This window comes from Mesocricetus auratus, unplaced genomic scaffold (genome assembly GCF_017639785.1).
Source record: "Mesocricetus auratus isolate SY011 unplaced genomic scaffold, BCM_Maur_2.0 Super-Scaffold_100010, whole genome shotgun sequence".
NCBI classification, from domain to species: domain Eukaryota; kingdom Metazoa; phylum Chordata; class Mammalia; order Rodentia; family Cricetidae; genus Mesocricetus; species Mesocricetus auratus.
The window spans coordinates 36,697,278-36,715,097 of NW_024429194.1; the positions used below are offsets into that span (position 1 = coordinate 36,697,278).

Below are 17,820 nucleotides of genomic sequence, written 5' to 3' on the forward strand. Positions count from 1 at the left end.
ATAGATACTAGGATCAATTTTTATTGTGTTGTTTTTAGGAAGTGGCAGAAGTTTAAAAATTGTCTGTGTGGGAGGACATTTGAAGGTTAGGAACTTCAGCCTGGGGATGTGCCGGTGTTTTAGGATGAGCTTGCATCGCATGCACTTATCTCCGACGGTGTCCGTGTTCTGAAGGGGATTTGCTGGGAGCTCTAGGGAGTCACAGGATGCAGGGGAGGCTGGTATAGCTGAGAGTTTCTGGTAATTGTGGACCACCTGGGTAGAAAAATCTAGCAGAACCTCATCTAACATCTCGTCATGACTGGGTGGGAATCCTATATCCCTCCCCTCCTTCCTCTCCCTTTATTCTTTTAAGCAGGGAGGGTTACGAATAGGATAGGGAGATTTATGCTTGTTTGTCACTGTAATGCTTTCTCTCCCAACTCTGGATGTACAGTTCCAAGTTCCTGGAACGTCTACTAGTGCCACTCTGACTGGCCTTACCAAAGGGGTCACCTACAACATCATAGTTGAGGCACTGCAAAACCAGAGGAGGCACAAGGTTCGGGAAGAGGTTGTCACCGTGGGCAACACTGGTAGGTACACTGTTGTCATGTTTAGGCACATGCTTTTTGCTGGATCAACCCAGAGAAGGCTTTATCTATTGTTCCTTGTTATCATTGAACTTAGGAAAGTTAAGGCTGCACAATAGCAGGAAATTTGTGCAATCCTAGGGTGTTCACTGAAACACATGAATGATTGATAGGCTTTCAGTGACAGGATGACAGGCCTTTGTCCTTCCTACTGAGTATCTAGGCAATGGTTTCTGGGTACCTTTTACTATTTTCTTGTCCTTTACTATGGTCCCCTTAAATGTTTCTCCCTGAAACAGAATACCTATAAATAGTCTTCCTTGGCCACATTAAGTGATGGCTTAGATTTTGTTCCTAATGTAAAATGTTACCAACATTGCTCCTTTCTTTTCAAAGAGCTCCCTATTCCAAATTTCAATTTTATATACATCTTTGTTTTCTCCTTTTTAGATATACTTATTTTAATTTTATGTCTATGGGTGTTTTGCCTGCATGTATGTCTGTGTGAAACATGCATGCAGCACCCACAGAGGCCAGAAGAGGGCACCGGATCCTCCAGAACTGGAGTTACAGATGGTTGTTAGTCTCCAAGGGGGTGCTAGAACCTATGCCAGGTCCTCTAGAAAAGCAGCCAGTGCTCTTAACTTTGTATGTGTTTTAATAGCCTTGAATATCTATATTAACCTGTTACACGCATGCAAGATCTTAAAGGTTAAATGGCCATCATACAAACTTAGTAAAGATTAAATGACCACCGTGCAACATCTTAATAAAGGTTAAATGATCACCATGAAACATCTTAATAAAGGTTAAATGACCACCATGAAACATCTTAATGAAGATTAAATGACCCCCCATGCAACATCTTAACAAATGTTAAATGACTCCCATGCAACATCTTAATAAAGGTTGAATGACCCCATGCAACATCTTAATAAAGGCTGAATGACCTTAATCATGAAAATCTTAATAAAAGTTGAATGACCCTTGGCTCTTCTGTGTATACCCTGAGAAGTCTTTTGAAACAGTATTGTGCCATTTGGCTTTCCAAGTTGCAGTAGCTGAAGACTGGCCAAGGAACAGGAGACAGGGAATAACGGAAACTATGAATACCAAGTCTTACACTGTAAGGAACTTCTTCCAGGTAGCAGGACTTCTGTGTAGGACCAGTTGCTTGGATTCAGCCTCCTTCCTCTGAGAAATGCTCTTTCCCTTGTAAATTAAGCAGATTCCTGTCTGGCAGTGCAGAAGTGGGCAGATACTTTGTATGACATCCACAATAATGAGTATTTGCCTTTTGTGGTTTCCTTGGTAAAATGCCACATGAAAGGCATTCTGAAAAGTGTAGGGTTTTCATGGTTTCCCACATTGTTTTCTTGAGGGTGGGGTGTGTTTCAGACAGAATCTTACTGTACAATCTGTGCTGGGCTAAAACCTGCTCTGTAGCTCAGGCTCTGTAATGCAAGAGCAGAATTTAACTCCTGAGCATTTTTAAAATAGTGAATCCCCATTTAAGACTTCCAGTCCCTTCCAACTCCTTATTCCCTCTGTGTTCTCACTTACCAGGTTCTCTTGGTCTTAAAACATTTCAGATTTTTTAGTTCTTCCAGGATAATGGCTTTTGAAATATTAGGCATTTCAAATATTGATTGCATTTATTCTTTTGATTTTTACACAATTAAAAGAAGTACCTACATGGGGATTTAAAAGTCATAGTAAGTTAGTGTACTTAAGAGAATAACTTGAGGTGTGCTGTATTTGTACATACTATAGTTATTTATTTGTTTGTTTATTTATTAGGAATGGGTATTGATGTTTTAACTGCATGTATGTCTTTGTACAATGTGCACTTTTGGTGGCCATGGGATGCAGAAGATACATCACAGCCCCTGAGACTAGGCTTAGAGACAGCTTTGAGTCACCGCGTGGGTGCTGGGAGCCTAAGCCAGCTCCTCTGGAAGAACAGACGGTGCTCTTAACCCTGCCCCCAAACCACCTCTCCAGCACCCTACACACATTATTTTTTTAAATAATTCTCAATTTTAAAAAAAAATTCTAAGACAGGGAGCAGATCTTGGGAGAACCACTGAGATTTTTACTTCTGCATCATGGTGATTTCCTCTTATTTGAAAAATCCAATTTTCTCCAGTTTTATAATACCGTAAAAATCTAGGTTTGCAAAACTATTTTGCAAAAAATGCTGTAAGTGAAGATGTATTTTGATGTTATATATAAATGTCAAAGACGTTTTTAGTATAAGCAAAAAATGGTGTCCAGCAATAATTGTTCATTACTTGTTAACAGTAATTGTTGGTGAGTAATTTCCGTATATTGATAAAGGGATTTCTTGGTTTCATGTAGCTTCTACACGATCCTAAGGATGTGGAGGTGTTTATATTACTATCCTTATTTAATGGATGAAGAAAGAGAGACAGAGAAATGTTGATTAGCTCAAAGAAATTTGGTACCTGGGAGAAGTATCTCTGCCCACATTTGTAGCTGGTTTAAATTGTCTGAAGATCTGTTTAACTTATGAGAAGTAAATTTACTGGAAAAGATCATGTTTTGAAACTGAAGGTGGGAATGAAGGAAGATGGGTTTCTTTTACCCTGCTGTGGCAAGTGCCCATTGGCTACATCAAGGCATTGCTGATGAGAATATCTGTTATTTTTAGTGCTACTAGATTAGGTCATTGCACACAGTACATCTGTTTCTGTGTATGGTCTAAAACCATCAATAAGATATCTTTTTTTCTCTCCCCCCTTCCCCCCCCCCCGCACCTTATCTTCCTTTTCTTCATAGTCAATGAAGGCCTGAACCAACCAACGGATGACTCATGCTTTGACCCTTACACAGTTTCCCATTATGCCATTGGAGAGGAATGGGAGCGACTGTCTGATTCTGGCTTTAAGCTCACATGCCAGTGCTTGGGCTTTGGCAGTGGTCATTTCAGATGTGATTCATCTAGTGAGTAGCTTGCTTTGTCCATCGACTTATTCCTCCATCTCTTCTAGTCTCATGCATTTGCAGTAGTTGGCCACGGAAGCATGTTTGGCAGATGCAGGCTCTTCCAAACATGATGCAAACAAAGTCTACTGTTTGACTCAAAGTAACATTTTGCATCATAGGAGAATGATGGGAAATTTTACTTGTTGAATATTACTGCATTTCAAGACTCGTGTGCTAATCCACTATTTGTTAAAAAGTGTTTGTAGTAGTGATATGCTTTTTGAAATGTTTAGTTATAGCTAACTTGATGAAGTTAAAAACTCACCAAATTCCTTTTGATCTTTAGTGTTAAGGACAGAGAAGAACAAACTCACAAACACTGTCTTTCTCAGCATAACCAGATACAAGTATTGTAATACATACACACTTCTCTCTCTGCCTCTGTCTCTGTCTCTGTCTCTGTCTCTCTCTCTCTCTCTCTCTCACACACACACACACACACAACACACACACACACACACACACACCCCACAGCCAGATATCCCAAACGTTGCTAGTAATATAAGGAAAAATATCCAGGTAATACATTTTTAATTCTTAAAATAAAAATTTCTAAGACAGGGGAGCATGATGTCCCGAGTTTCATCTCTGGAGCCCACATGGTGTCAGCTCCCACAAGTTGTCTTTTGACCTCTATATATGAACTGTAGGACATGAATTTACATATATACATGTACAAACACATGAAAATAAATATAGTAAAACTTTCAAAGGCAACTGGCTGGAAAATTGATCTTCAAATTTTAAAGAGGCTCTTTTTTATTTTCAAATTACTGGTAGAAATGATTCTAATAATTATCTACTGTATCTAGAAATTTAGTATTGGAGTGTATAAACTTTTATTTATTCTTTGTTTTTGGAAGTATAATTATTATTGGCAGTTTGTTTTTTTTTAATGTGGAAATCATTCTGTCTTAAGTACAATCCTATGGATAATTATAGCAAACATTTTCCTTCACTTTTCATGGAATAGCTAAATCCAGACTGACACTAGAAAGCAGTGGTTTCAGTATATGTAGATTTTTATACTTGGATGCAGCACAGTGGGCTCTATACCCATGCTGGAGCTGGGAGGGATAACATTTAGCATTGACTAGGTGGTTTTTCTGTTCTGGGATGGAACTACATTGAATTTTGCATGTTGTTAATGAGTCAGTACTTGATTACAAATGTGCTCCAGTAATTTTACATGTGAGCCTTTGGCTCAACATTCTTTGCTGAAATGTCATAATACTTTTGCTTATAAAAGTATTGATAAAGTGGAAGAAACACTGTATTTTATAAGTGGCTTAAGTGTATTCTGTTCAGTATAAATCTTAGAGATTAAAAGAACATTTTACATATGACATTAAACACAGCTAATGGTGATTAGATGTGTCTTAGAACTCATCTATTTGTACAAGCCTAATTCATTAATTTGTCATCATTTTGTTTGTTGTCACATTTGTTCTCTTCATTTATATGAATCAGGTGGTAGCAGATAGACACCAGCTGATTTCTCCTTAATGTTTAATTAAACTATTTTGTATCTAGGGTCTCTGCAAACCGCAAAATATTTCTTTAATTCTCCAATCCCATTTTAGTTTTCCATAATTGTAAGGTTAAAAAGAGTCAAATGAATCTATGAAATGATTTTGGTAATAGTGTCTTAACACTGGCCTGGGAAATATTAGATATTAAACGTTATCATGAATGGTTCATCATAGGTAATGTGATCTTCGACTTTCCACTCTGCGGATTCATGTCATGTCCCAGTGTTCTGCCTGTCATGTGAGTCAAAGCAGAAGTAACTCTTTCCCTATGATATCCCCATCTTACAGAATGGTGCCATGACAATGGTGTGAACTACAAGATTGGAGAGAAGTGGGATCGCCAGGGAGAAAATGGTCAGCGGATGAGCTGCACGTGTCTCGGGAATGGAAAGGGAGAATTCAAGTGTGACCCCCGTACGTCATCCTAATGGTTTCTAGACACTTGAGTACTCTCACTTTCCTAACTGAGCCAAAACACCCATTTACAGGATGGGCTGGAGACGGTGGGTTTGTCAGTGTTGTGGTTGGGAAATCAGTAGCATGCTCCAAAAGTGAGTCATGACTGAATGTTATGTCCAAGCACTTTGGCGCCTTCACAATCTGAGCACTTTGATCGTCTGCAGCTAAGTGTTATAAGTGGACTCAGCTTTTGACGTATGAATTCCATCCTCCCGTCAGGCCTGCTACACCGAGGCTTTGAAGCATCTCCTTATGATTCACCTAAGTTGATGAGATTGGGCCTGTGCTCATGCAAGTCTATGGCAGGTGCATCAACTTGAACCTGCATGATTGATTGTTCTTGGTCTTACAACTGTTTCTGATTTGTGCCCATGTGTAGATGAAGCAACGTGCTATGACGATGGGAAGACCTACCACGTAGGAGAACAGTGGCAGAAAGAGTATCTTGGAGCCATTTGCTCCTGCACGTGTTTCGGGGGCCAGCGGGTAAGACTGGTGGTGTTTAGAGCCCTGAGGAGCCTCCCGCATGGCTGTGCTGTGTGAAGAGGAGGCTCCCGCATGGCTGTGCTGTGTGAAGAGTCATGCCATGCCTCTTCTGTCAGCATCCCCAGCCATGACTAAATTTCTCAGGCTGGCCTGTTTGTCCTCATCTGAACTGTAGCACTAAGCCTCCAGCTCTGGGCTGATGGACTGGCATTTCATATTTTTAATAATACCTTGATCTAAGAAAATGCCATTTTTTTGTGACCTTGCTCAATCTATAAAAATAGATCTTTTATTAGTCCAGTACTGAGCTGAGTCATAATGGACAAACAGGGAACAGGAAGTGACTCTGGCTCTTAATGACATACTTGAAGACATTCAATTAGCACACCCTGCCAAGCCAAGCTAATCACTAGTTCTGACTAATACTCAGTCCAGCTCTAGATGGGCTGGAATCAGCAAGAAAGCTTCATAGAAAAGAGAAACATAAACCTCCTGGGGAGTAGAATTAAGTGGGGAAGGAAGAAAGCAGAGGTGGCAGTGAGCATACCCCTGGCCTAGGAAGAGTTAGTCCAGATGGGTTACAGTGAGGCAGTGCTCCCCCTGGTGTCTCTTGTTAAGAAGTTAGATTTGAGGAGGAAGACAATTTTGGAGGGCTGGGAAGCTCATTACTTCTCAGCCATTTCTAGTATGTGCCCTTCTTCTACGTAACAATTTATATTCCATCTTTTAACAATTGAAATTTCAAAATGACTTACAACTTAAAAGTCATAGACATACAGCCAGGTGTGATGGCGCACACCTTTAATCCCAGAACTGGGAAGGCAGAGGCAGGCGGATCTCTGAGTTCAAGGCCACTCTGGTCTACAAAGCAAGTGCCAAGACAGCCAGAGCTGTTACACTGAGAAACCCTGTCTTGAAAAACAAAAAACAAAACAAACAAAATCGATTGTAGTATTTATTCATTTATTTTTGAGGCGGGGGCTCCCTCTCTGTTGTGTAGATCTGGCTATCCTGGAGCTCACTATGTAGACCGGGCTGACTTCAGCTCCCAGCAATCTGCCTGCCTCTGCCTCCTGAGTGCTGGGATTAAAGGCTTGTGCCACCATTAAGCCTGGACTTATTTCTTAATTTTTTGGAATTACAAAAGGAAAGTCTCATTCAAGTTAGGCAAAAGATGGCTGCCAAACTGAAGAAGCCCCTCAGTGTGTGAGCTTCGCGGGCTACTCGAGCAGTGGGAGCCAGAGTCTGCACCTCTCTGTGTCTTCCTAAGTGTCCACGTCCCTTTCCCCTAAGGTCCTGCTAATGGTACCATCTTCATCCCGTCAGCTCTGGCCTTCCCTCCTCCCAGCTCAAGAACAACGAGAAAGTGAATCTGTTTCCAGCAAAACTCAGGAAGCAGCATAGGCCCATTGTGGTATCTTCCTGTATCCTGTCTCATCTCTGGCCAGAGCTGAGGCTACAATGCTATAGGCTAGGGAGGTTTTAGAAGGGATCAGAAAGAGAAAGTGGCCAGTTATCCAATTCTTCCTGAGGCCCACTCTGTCCTTTCTGGCTCCTTCCAAGTCATCCCTCTGTTCTGGGTCTGTTTCCTTCCCTGGAAAGTGCTGGAGTTTGTCTACACGTCTCAAGTCCCTGTTAGGAGCCTTAGAGGCCTGGGAGAAATCCTCCACCTAGAGCAGAAAGCCTGCTGAGGAGGAAGGGGGGAGCGGGATGAGCAGAGCCTGCACAGGAAAAGAATCGAGGGTATTTCAGAAGAAAGAAAAGCATATGTAGAAAGATGTAAGTGTAAGATATGGTAACAAGCCAAGATACATTCTAAGAGTTGTAAATGCACGAAGGCTTTCTGTTTGATTAACGGCTTCTGTTACCGATGCGTAAGCTGAAATTCTTTAACTCAAGCACTAAATTATGATGTCCTCAGGTTATCACAGACCCCATTTAACTTCCTGTCTCTCTTCTCAGGGCTGGCGCTGTGACAACTGCCGCAGACCTGGGGGTGAACCCAGTCCCGACGGCACCACCACCGGCCATACCTACAACCAGTATACTCAGAGATACCACCAGAGAACAAACACTGTAAGTGCACGCAACCCCAGTGCCTCTCCCTGAATGCAGTTAGGTGCACAGTAGGGAGTTTGAATAGTTTTGTTTTGCTTTTTGAGGGGACCAAATAATTTTTGATTTTTCGAGACAGGGTTTCTCTTCATAACAGCTCTGGCTGTCCTCGAACTCGCTCTATAGACCAGGCTGGTCTTGAACTCACAGAGATCTGCCTGCTTCTGCCTGGAGGGCTAGGACTAAAGGTGTGCACCACTACTCCCAGATTTTTTCTTTTCTTCACTAAATGATTTTATTTGGAAAGAAGTCTCTTTTTTTTTTTAAAGATTTTTATTTATTATGTATAGTATTCTGCCTGTATGTCTGCCTGCAGACCAGAAGAGGGCACCAGATCTCATTACAGAGGGTTGTGAGCCAATGGGTTGCTGGGAATTGAACTCAGGATCTCTGGAAGAGCAGCCAGTGCTCTTAACCGTTAAGCCATCTCTCCAGGCCCGGAAAGAAGTCTTTTGTGGCTGGGGAGATAACTGAGTGCTGAAGGCACAAATTCAGTCCCCAGAGCCCATGTAAGAAAGCGGGGCACTGTTGCAAGTTTGTAATCTTTTGTAATCCCTTCATTGCGGAGACAGAAATGTGGGGTCCTTGGAGTGAACCAGCCTAGCCTAATTAGTGAGCTTCAGGTTCCTGAGACCCTGTCTCAAAAATCAAAGGGAGGCAGCATCTGCATGTCATACACACACACACACACACACACACACACACACACACACAGAGTCTTATGAATGACTTGCTTGTTATAAGTTACTAAATTCCTGAGCATTGTCTATTGCTCAGCACATTTCTTCTGTTTTTGTTTTTCTTTTTTTTTTTTTTTTTCTGTTTTTGTTTTTCAAGACAGAGTTTCTCTGTGTAGTTTTGGAGCCTGTCCTGGCACTCGCTCTGTAGACCAGGCTAGCCTTGAACTCACAGAAATCTGCCTGCCTCTACCTCCCGAGTGCTGGAATTAAAGACCTGTGCCACCACCGCCTGGCTGCTCAGCACTCTATTGTTAGTCTTTTGAGATAAATCTCCCCTCCATGCTTTTTGCTTTTCATAGTATTTGCTATTGATGCTCTTCTTCTATTTTGGCAGAATGTTAATTGCCCGATTGAGTGCTTCATGCCATTAGACGTGCAAGCCGACAGAGACGACTCCAGAGAGTAACATTTTCAACCCGGAAGAAGTGTCTCTCTCTGCCGAGGTCAATCCACACCCGAGTGATGTTAGCGGACCCTCCGTCTTTGAGTGTTCCTTTCTCCCTTAAGTCTTCTGCTCTGGGGGCAAGTTCTCAGCTTCAGCTCACCTCACAGCTTCTCTAAGCATCATCACCCTGGGGGATGTTTTGAGACTTCTCTCACAAACAGGGCGGGTGATTACCTTGTTTGCCCTGCAGGAGACGGTACCACCCAGTATTGTTTAAGAGAATCAAAGATCCTTGTGATTTGGTCTGGGATCCATAAGGAAACACCAGTAGCCAACCAAGATGAAACACGTCTTGAATGGTAGTACCCCAAATCTGGAGTAGGGACGTTCCCCAAGCACTTTGGCTTTCTTTCTGTAACCATATGGCCTGCAGCGCTGTCAGGAGGCATGTCCTGTAGCTGTGTGTTCAAACACCTCACAGTACTCACTCTGTCCCAACAATTCTAATTGCCTAGAAATATCCTTCTCTTACCTGTTATTTATCAATTTTTCCCAGTATTTTTATACGGAAAAAATTGTATTGAAGACACTTAGTATGCGGTTGATGAGAGGAATTCAGTATAATTATGGTTGGTGGTTATTTTTATACTGTACATGCCAACGCTTTACTACTGTGGAAAGACAAGTGTTTTAATAAAAGATTTACATTCCATCATGTGGAGGTCACTTTCTTTTTTAACATAAGGTGTTTGGGGAGAAAAACCACAATCTTCGTGAATGTCCTCTTCAGTCCAAGAAACATTTGAAAAGCCAGTGTGCTGAGCTGGGGTGACTCCTGGACATGGATCTCTGCCTGGCCCTATGTCCTTGGCTGTAGTTCTGCCTTAACAGATTTAAGTGAATTCAAACATTTGTTAGCTTTGCTAGATAGTACTTCAGAAGTATAACTTAAGTAACCTTCAGTTTTTCTTTTTTACAAGATCTGTTTCCAGTGTGCCCAAAGGGGATGCTGGGTCGCTGGAGAGATGTGTGTTTGAGAAGCACTGGGATTTGAACTTATGACTGAGCTGCACATTCTCTGGTCTCTCCAATCCCTGTCGTTCTTATTTAACTATCATAGGCCTATGCTTCTTCACTTAATAAACACCTATTCAAGGAGATCACTTTCAGGGAAAACAGGATGGCTGAGCTGTGACAATTACTTGAATGGCATAGTATGGAGATTTTCTCCTTAGGAAACCCCGGGCTATGATCTCAGTCTAGCCTGTCTTGACTTGGGTCAACTGCCACTTTATGAGGGTGGGTTGATGAACTCCCAGCTCACAGATCGGCTACCCCTGAAAAAGTCATTTCCTTTTCATTTCACCTTGGAAAAACAAGATTTAGGGATTTTTGAATTTCTGTTTTGAGAATGGGGCATGCGGCTCAATGACACAGCACTTGCCTAGAATGTGGGGGGCTTTAGGTTCACTACCTAACATCTTACATCCATTCCACCCCCAAAATCTGACATTTGGAGTAGGAAATAGTAGCATAGAAAAACAGTAAGAAGTTCATTGTAGTCTTGTGTTCTATTGCTGTGAAGAGACACCATGATCACTAACTCTTACAAAGGAAGGATTTCATTGGAGGATTGCCTACAGTTTCAGAGAATGAGTCCATGATCATAGCAGAGCATGTGGTGGCAGGCAGACACGGTGCTGGAGAAGTAGCTGGGAGTTCTGCATCCTGACCTGCAGGTGGAGAGATGGAAATACCGGGCCTATTGTAGGCTTTTGAGACCTCAAAGCCCAAACCCAGGGGCACACTTCCTCCAACAAAGATGCCTGCCTAATGCTTCCCAAACAGTTCACCAACTGGGGCCATTCTCGTTCAAACCACTACAATTATTATTTAGTAAAAGATTCATAAAATACTATTGCATCATTATTCAGTACAAAGAGTACTTCAGTAAACACCTGGCAAAGAAACAATTCATAAAGAAGTCTTCTTGGTTCATTTGCTAGAAGACATACTAGGGTTACTTTTGAATTGATATGCAGTTTGCAAAATGCCTTGACATTTAGTTCTCATTTGGGGAAGGCTTAATTTTGCAGAGAACCCAGCTCAGATGAGTTCTCTTACAAACCAGAGAGGCCTGGCCTCTGAGCTTTTGCTCAAGATTGCTAAATCAGCTTTTCCAATCCAAGAGTCTGCAAGCTAGCTGCAGCGTTATCTATCAAAACAAAAGAAGAGTTAGACCTGTTTGGCTTACTCCCAATCATATTGTTTAGGAGACTGAAGTAGGAATATTGTCATGAATCTGGGCTACACAGAAGTTCTAGGCTAAGGCTGGGCTTTGACAAGCAAAACCCCCGCTTTCAAACAAAACAAAAGAACAGAAGATAAATATCACGGGATACTCAGTGTGGTGGCACACACTTGTAATTTCAGCACTTAGGAAGTGAGGACAGGAGAATGTTGAGTTCGGAGCCCAGCCTGGACTTGGAATACATCACCAAACTGGACTACATGTCCAAAGTATTACATGGAAGACCATGTCTTAGAAAAAACAATAGGACTGGGGAGGGACCTGGGGGTGAGCGACTGTCTAGATGTATGACGCCCTGTGCTCAGCTATCACCACATAAAATGGTATGGTGGCACCTTTGCAATCCTAGCACTATGGAGGTGAGGTAGAAGGATCAGAAGTTCAAGGTCATCATGAATTACAGAGCTAGATGCCACCCTGGGTTACAGGAGACCCTGCTTTCTCCCACTACCACTCAAAGGCCCTAGGAAGTGGAGCCAGGTGCTTATAATGGCTGTCTGATACGAATGGGCCATAACTTCATTGAGGACTGGCTCACACCAGTCTTCATCTGAAGCTCTCTCTAAAGGCATGGGGGAGTTAGCCACAAGAAAGCTTTCAGCTTGCTTTTGCTCAGAGGACTTTGTAGTTAAAAACAAAGATCAGCAGGGGTGGAAGCTGTAAGCCTAGCACTGGGGAGGGAGAGCCAGGAAGATTCCCACAGGTGGAAGCCAGGGAGACCCTCGCATAAAAGGCTACAAAGCAAACACAAGCAAAGAGCAGGTTCTGGCTGATGCTATGCTCCAGACAGCTTGCCAAAATACAAGCCAAAGCAGGAAGTCCCCGAAACATGGCTAGTTGGACTGATTTAATTGACTTTTGTGCAGAAATGAAAAAAACCACAAGCTTCATGGTTAAGGTTAACAATAGCAACAGGGGGGTTGGAGAGATGGCTCAACTGTTAAGGGCTCACCACTGCCACTGCTCGCACCTACATCCGGGGATTCACCACTGCCCCTGCAGAGTCCTGTTCTCGCACCCGTATCCCGTTGCTTACAACTGTCTGTAACTCCAGCTCCTGGGGATCCAAAGCCTCTGGCCTCCAAAGGTCCCCACATTCGCATGAATATACTCACACAGACATACATGTGGGTTCTGGGAACCAAACCCTGGTCCTCTGAGGGAGCAGCAGTGCTCTTAACCACTGAACCATTTCTGCAAACCCTACAAATAGATAAATACACAAACAAACCAAAAAAGGTCGACAACAGCAACTTGGTCTTTCTGTGGTGCTCCTATTGCTTTTTCTTCTTCTGACTTTTAAGACAGAATCTTACGTGTAGCCCAGCCTGGCCTCAAACATGCTGTAATCCTCTTTCAGCTTCTCAGGTGCTAGGATGAGCGGCAACGGCCATCAGGCCTAGCATTCTGCCGGATAGCCAAAGCAATGCGCTGAACTTACAACTCACTTTGGAATACATGAAGCACATTTAAAGGACCTTTCCTGTTTGGGCAGCATATTGCAAGAAAGGTAAAGCTCTTTCCCACTGATCCTTTCTCAGTAGAACTGCCATTTAGTATTTTCCCAGACCTTTACAGTCTTCACTGACTCACTGCTGAGTCCCCCGAGAACTGCCTTGAACAAGCCAGATTGCCAAGGTCTAATTAAAACACTTGATTGGATTTAGGCTAGATATAGATAATTCAAAGTAATTCAGTTAAAACTAGTAAATTTTAGACTTTTCAAAGAAAGTAACAGTTTTGAAATTTTACTCTACCTGGCCAAAGCTGATTCGTAATGAATTATGTTGTTCTGTATTTATATTGTTTTCAGCTCTAATGACCTGAATGAATTATGTAAATTAGTCTATAATAATGTCGCTATAAGCCTGTAAGGCACACTTTCTAGGGAGGTGAATGAAGAAATGAGGAGGTAGAAATCACAAGTATAGGAAATGGCTCTTCCTATTTAATTATATTTCCATGGAAAATTCTATTGCAGTACTATTCATATGAAACTCATTAAGGTGATTAAGAAACATCACGTCAGCACATTTAAGTGCTGCAATTGCCCTTATTCAGTAAGTCCCCATTACCGCAGTAGGGGAAGTGGCAGGCTACAATTTTTTTAAAGTCTCACTCTCAGGGATGCAATGCAACTGTTGAAAAACAAAAGCATTGTTTGGCAAGGAAGATCTAAAGATTAGCACAGGCTGGAGAAGCAGAAGTAGCAGGGAGACAACCCTGCACAGACTAACCGAGTTCTCGAAGAGTCTAGCAAGGGGGCCCCAGGGTCACTCAGTGAGGAAAGGTGCTGATTGCCACGTCTGACGACGCGAGTTCAATCTTTGGGACCCACATGGTGGAGGAGAGAAATGACTCTTGCAGGTGTCCTCTGACCTCCACACGCATGCTTTACACAAACACGCGCGCACACACACACACACACACACACACACACACACGCACGCATGCGTACACATGCACACTCACTTTACACACACTAAAGATTCTTTGGCACTTTCATTTAAAATATTATTTTTATTATCAGCACCATCCTACTCCATTTCCATTAAAAGATTCTATTTGAATTGAAAAAAAAAACTCCATAAATTACAAATGATAAGAATACTGTTAAGAAATAAAAGAACAGAGAAACTTCTCCAGCTAAAATCCCCGACTGGGAAATTTCTCTTAACATTCCTCAGTAGAGTCAGGTAGGAGATATGAAGGCATGTTTTACATTTCCTTAAACTTCTCACTACTTACTCTTCAGAGACAGGGGCTTTAACAACCCTGGGAGCCAAATTTCCCTCTAAACTAGCAGTCTGGGGTCACTTTCAGCACTGGTTTGGATGGGTCTGGGTCTGCAGTCCCCATTCTGCAGACTGCACACTATACAAGCTCCGTAAGGTCGAGTGTACAGGAGGCCAAGGGTCCTACCAGTGAGCACTTGGCATCTGTGCTTTGATGAATTTTGTGTATGGTACATGCTTATGTATACTTGCATGTGTGTGTTGGGGGTGCGAGTATCTACTACACATAAAAACAAGAGGTTGTCTGGTGTCATCCTCCACCATTCTTCGCCTTATTCCATTGAGAAGGGGTAGTTCATTGAAGCTACCATCTTCTGGCCAGGTTAGTGACCTAAAAACCCACAAATCCTCCCAAATGCTCCAGTCTTACCCCACCCCTCCACTCCTTGAGCTCCCTTTGTAGACCAGGCTGTCCTGGAACTCACTGTGATCCACCTGCCTCTGCCTCTCAAGTGCAGGGATTAAAGGCGTGTGCCACCACTTCCCGGCACAAGTCTTTAATGTGTATGCACTTACTATTTTTCCCGGTCATTTCCATCCATCATTTTCTCCCACTAGCTCCCATACTTCCGCATGTACAAAAATGTGAAAATAAATAGCATCATTTTCTAAACAGTGCTGAAGCTGTGACAGACAATACTCAGCGTGTCCTTTTTTATCTCACTGATTCCTCAGAAAAATACATTACCATCATTGCTACAGCATACAGTTGAGCACAAGGCTACAGGAATCAGCAATATCATACAGCTTGTGAGTACCACTGGTGAGACTTGAACCAGAGGTTATCCTGCCTCTTTAAAGGGGTCCACCTCAGGGCAAAGGAGTTAAGAGTGTGCTGGTTTAACACACAGAAACAATTGACCTGAACAAGGGGGAGCTCTTGGACTTCAGATTGATGGCTGTGTAGAAAGCATGGGACTGACCCAGACCCCCTGAATGTGGGTGTCAGTGAGGAGGCCTAGGCAATCTATGGGGCCTTGGGTAATATTTACCCCTGGCATACAAATAGACTTTGAGTGTCCACGCCACAATATGGGAGGCTCTCTCAGCCTGGACTCTTGGGGAAGGCCTAGACCCTGCCCTGCATGAAATGACAGTTACTGGAGATTCACCATGGAGGGCCTCACCCTCCTTGGGGATCAGACTGGAGATTGGGTGGGGGGCTGGGGGACCTGGTGGGGAGGGAGGGGGAGGAGGAGAGGGAAAGGGAGTTGGGATTGACATGTGAAACAAGATCGTTTCTAACCTAAATAAAAAATAAAGGGGTCCAACTCCATTCCATAGTGTACAAAGTACAGGTTAAGATGCAGTCAAGATTACTCATGCCGGGCGTTGGTGGCGCACGCCTTTAATCCCACACTCGGGAGGCAGAGGCAGGTGGATCTCTGTGAGTTCGAGACCAGCCTGGACTACCAAGCGAGTCCCAGGACAGCCCCCAAAGCCACAGAGAAACCCTGTCTCGAAAAACCAAAAAAAAAAAAAAAAAAAAGATGCAGTCAAGATTACTCAGCTGCTTAGCAGCAAACAAGGTGTTTATCCTAAAAGGCAGGTAGATCAACTCCTGGAGAAAAGATGCGGCCATGATCAAGAAGGGAGACGGTGTGTGTGTGTGTTGGAAAAGTTCTACCTCTGGGCCTCATTGTTGATGTCAGTAGATGTCTCAGATGGATGACTTCTTACAAGTTAAGATAAATTCCTGCCTACCACGGTGTTCAGCAAAAATAATGTTTAAGTCTTCAAGAACAGAAGGCATTTAAAGCCTCTCAGGCTGTAAGGGACACTGATAGTTAGAAAGATAACTCCAGAAGGAAGCAAGTGTCAAGGGACCAGGGAACTATGAGTCTTCACTAATGGGTCAGGGGTGGGTTTCTTCCAGTGCTCAGCGGCTCCAACTTTAGTACACTCATTAATATGATCCAGGCATTTTACATTATGAGTCTTCTGAGCCATGGAAACAAGATCCATCATTGTTCTCTTCATTTAAAGTTTTCATTTCTATTTATTCAAGGCAGTCATCACACATGCAGCTATGAAGTCTCCATTCGTTTTAGGAAACTTAGTTGCTTCACTGTCAAGACTCTCCTGCAGTGATGAACTTCTTGACCTGGCTACCTCCACCAGGTTACCCCAAGTACAAAAAGGAAAACTTAAGTCCCAGACTCAAGGAGGCATCAGGGACATGGACTTAGGAGTGATGTTCTGGCCTGTTGATAAGCAGTAAAGGGACCTGCTGACAGCCCTACAAAACTTAAGATATTTTGTGAAGAATTGATCAACATTGTTGTATGGGGCCACTGCCATGGGTTTACTCAAAACCCTTGTTCCTGAAGGGAGGATACCCGAACTATTCTGCCTCAAGCTTGTGTGATTGCCGGCAAGGGCGTGCAGGAGCAACACACCCATGTATTTTGGAGCAGAATTTGAAAATATGCTGGAATACAAACTCCAACAGAAGCAGCGACATTAAGCATTACACAGGTAATTCCTGACATGAGGGTATCCATAGATGGGACAGAAGTTTATGTAGGGAGTCATGAAAGCACCTGCTGAGAATGTACTCTCAAGTTAGGACAGAGCTGAGCTCTCATCATCCTATCACAAGTTGGAAACAGCCTTCATGGACGATGACCTACTGAACGTCATGGCTTTCCAACAGCACACTGTGGAGGCATTCACTGTCCACATGTAAGCATTCACCTGGGAGTTGCTTTTGCTGCTGTCTGGCCTGAGTGATATACTGAACATCACTGGTGGTGGTGGTGGGAGATCACAATTTAAAACTGAACCCAGTACTTTCAAGTCAAAGAACTCTGTGGAGTCGACTGTGAAGATGGGGATTCTCTTTCTACTTTGTAGCGTTGCGTTGACAACATGGTCCAGATGGACATCAATATTCCCAAACCCTGTCTTAGCTTCCAAGGGCTGGCATTTGTGGCCTATGACATCATGACAGGCAGGTTTTCTACTGGCCAACCATGCTTATATGCGGCTAAAAAATGGTTCCACAAAGTATCGCTATCAAAAATATTAAACTAGCTGGGCAGTGGTGGCACACACCTTTAATCCCAGCACTCTGGAGGCAGTGGCAGGTGGATCTCTGTGAGTTCAAGACCAGCCTGGTTCCAGGATAGCCTCCAAAGCCACAGAGAAACCCTGTCTCGAAAAACAAGAAAACAAACAAAAAAAATTAAACTAATCCATTGTCCTAGCACTGTTTTTATTTGCAGTAATATTATGTGAAAGCTGGAATCCCACCATCCCTTCCCAGGTGTGTGGACACAATAGTTTTAAATTCTCAAAAGGGTTGTGGTTAGAATTACATGTGTAAGCTTAATGAAGCAGTATAGGGTTAAGCAGACAAATGGTTCCAATTACACTTAATGTTCACTTTCAGTCAAGCTAAATAACTCGAGGGA

The 17,820-nt window shown here is 42.9% G+C and overlaps 1 protein-coding gene across 13 annotated transcripts in view; it reads left to right on the forward strand.

The window, feature by feature from the left end:
• The window catches only part of Fn1 (fibronectin 1), a 66,536-nt gene extending 56,526 nt beyond the window's left edge, over positions 1-10,010 (forward strand). For 12 of the 13 annotated variants that reach the window (XM_005070516.4, XM_040753374.1, XM_040753377.1 and 9 more), the window contains 6 exons: positions 437-575; positions 3,375-3,539; positions 5,402-5,527; positions 5,952-6,058; positions 8,021-8,134; positions 9,248-10,010. In XM_005070516.4, coding sequence (XP_005070573.1) covers positions 437-575; positions 3,375-3,539; positions 5,402-5,527; positions 5,952-6,058; positions 8,021-8,134; positions 9,248-9,319 — 723 coding nt within the window. In that variant the 3' untranslated portion in view covers positions 9,320-10,010. The remainder of the gene's footprint in view (positions 1-436; positions 576-3,374; positions 3,540-5,401; positions 5,528-5,951; positions 6,059-8,020; positions 8,135-9,247) is intronic. The other variant, XM_040753378.1, reaches the window with a different exon arrangement.
• The last annotated feature ends 7,810 nt before the right edge of the window (positions 10,011-17,820 follow it).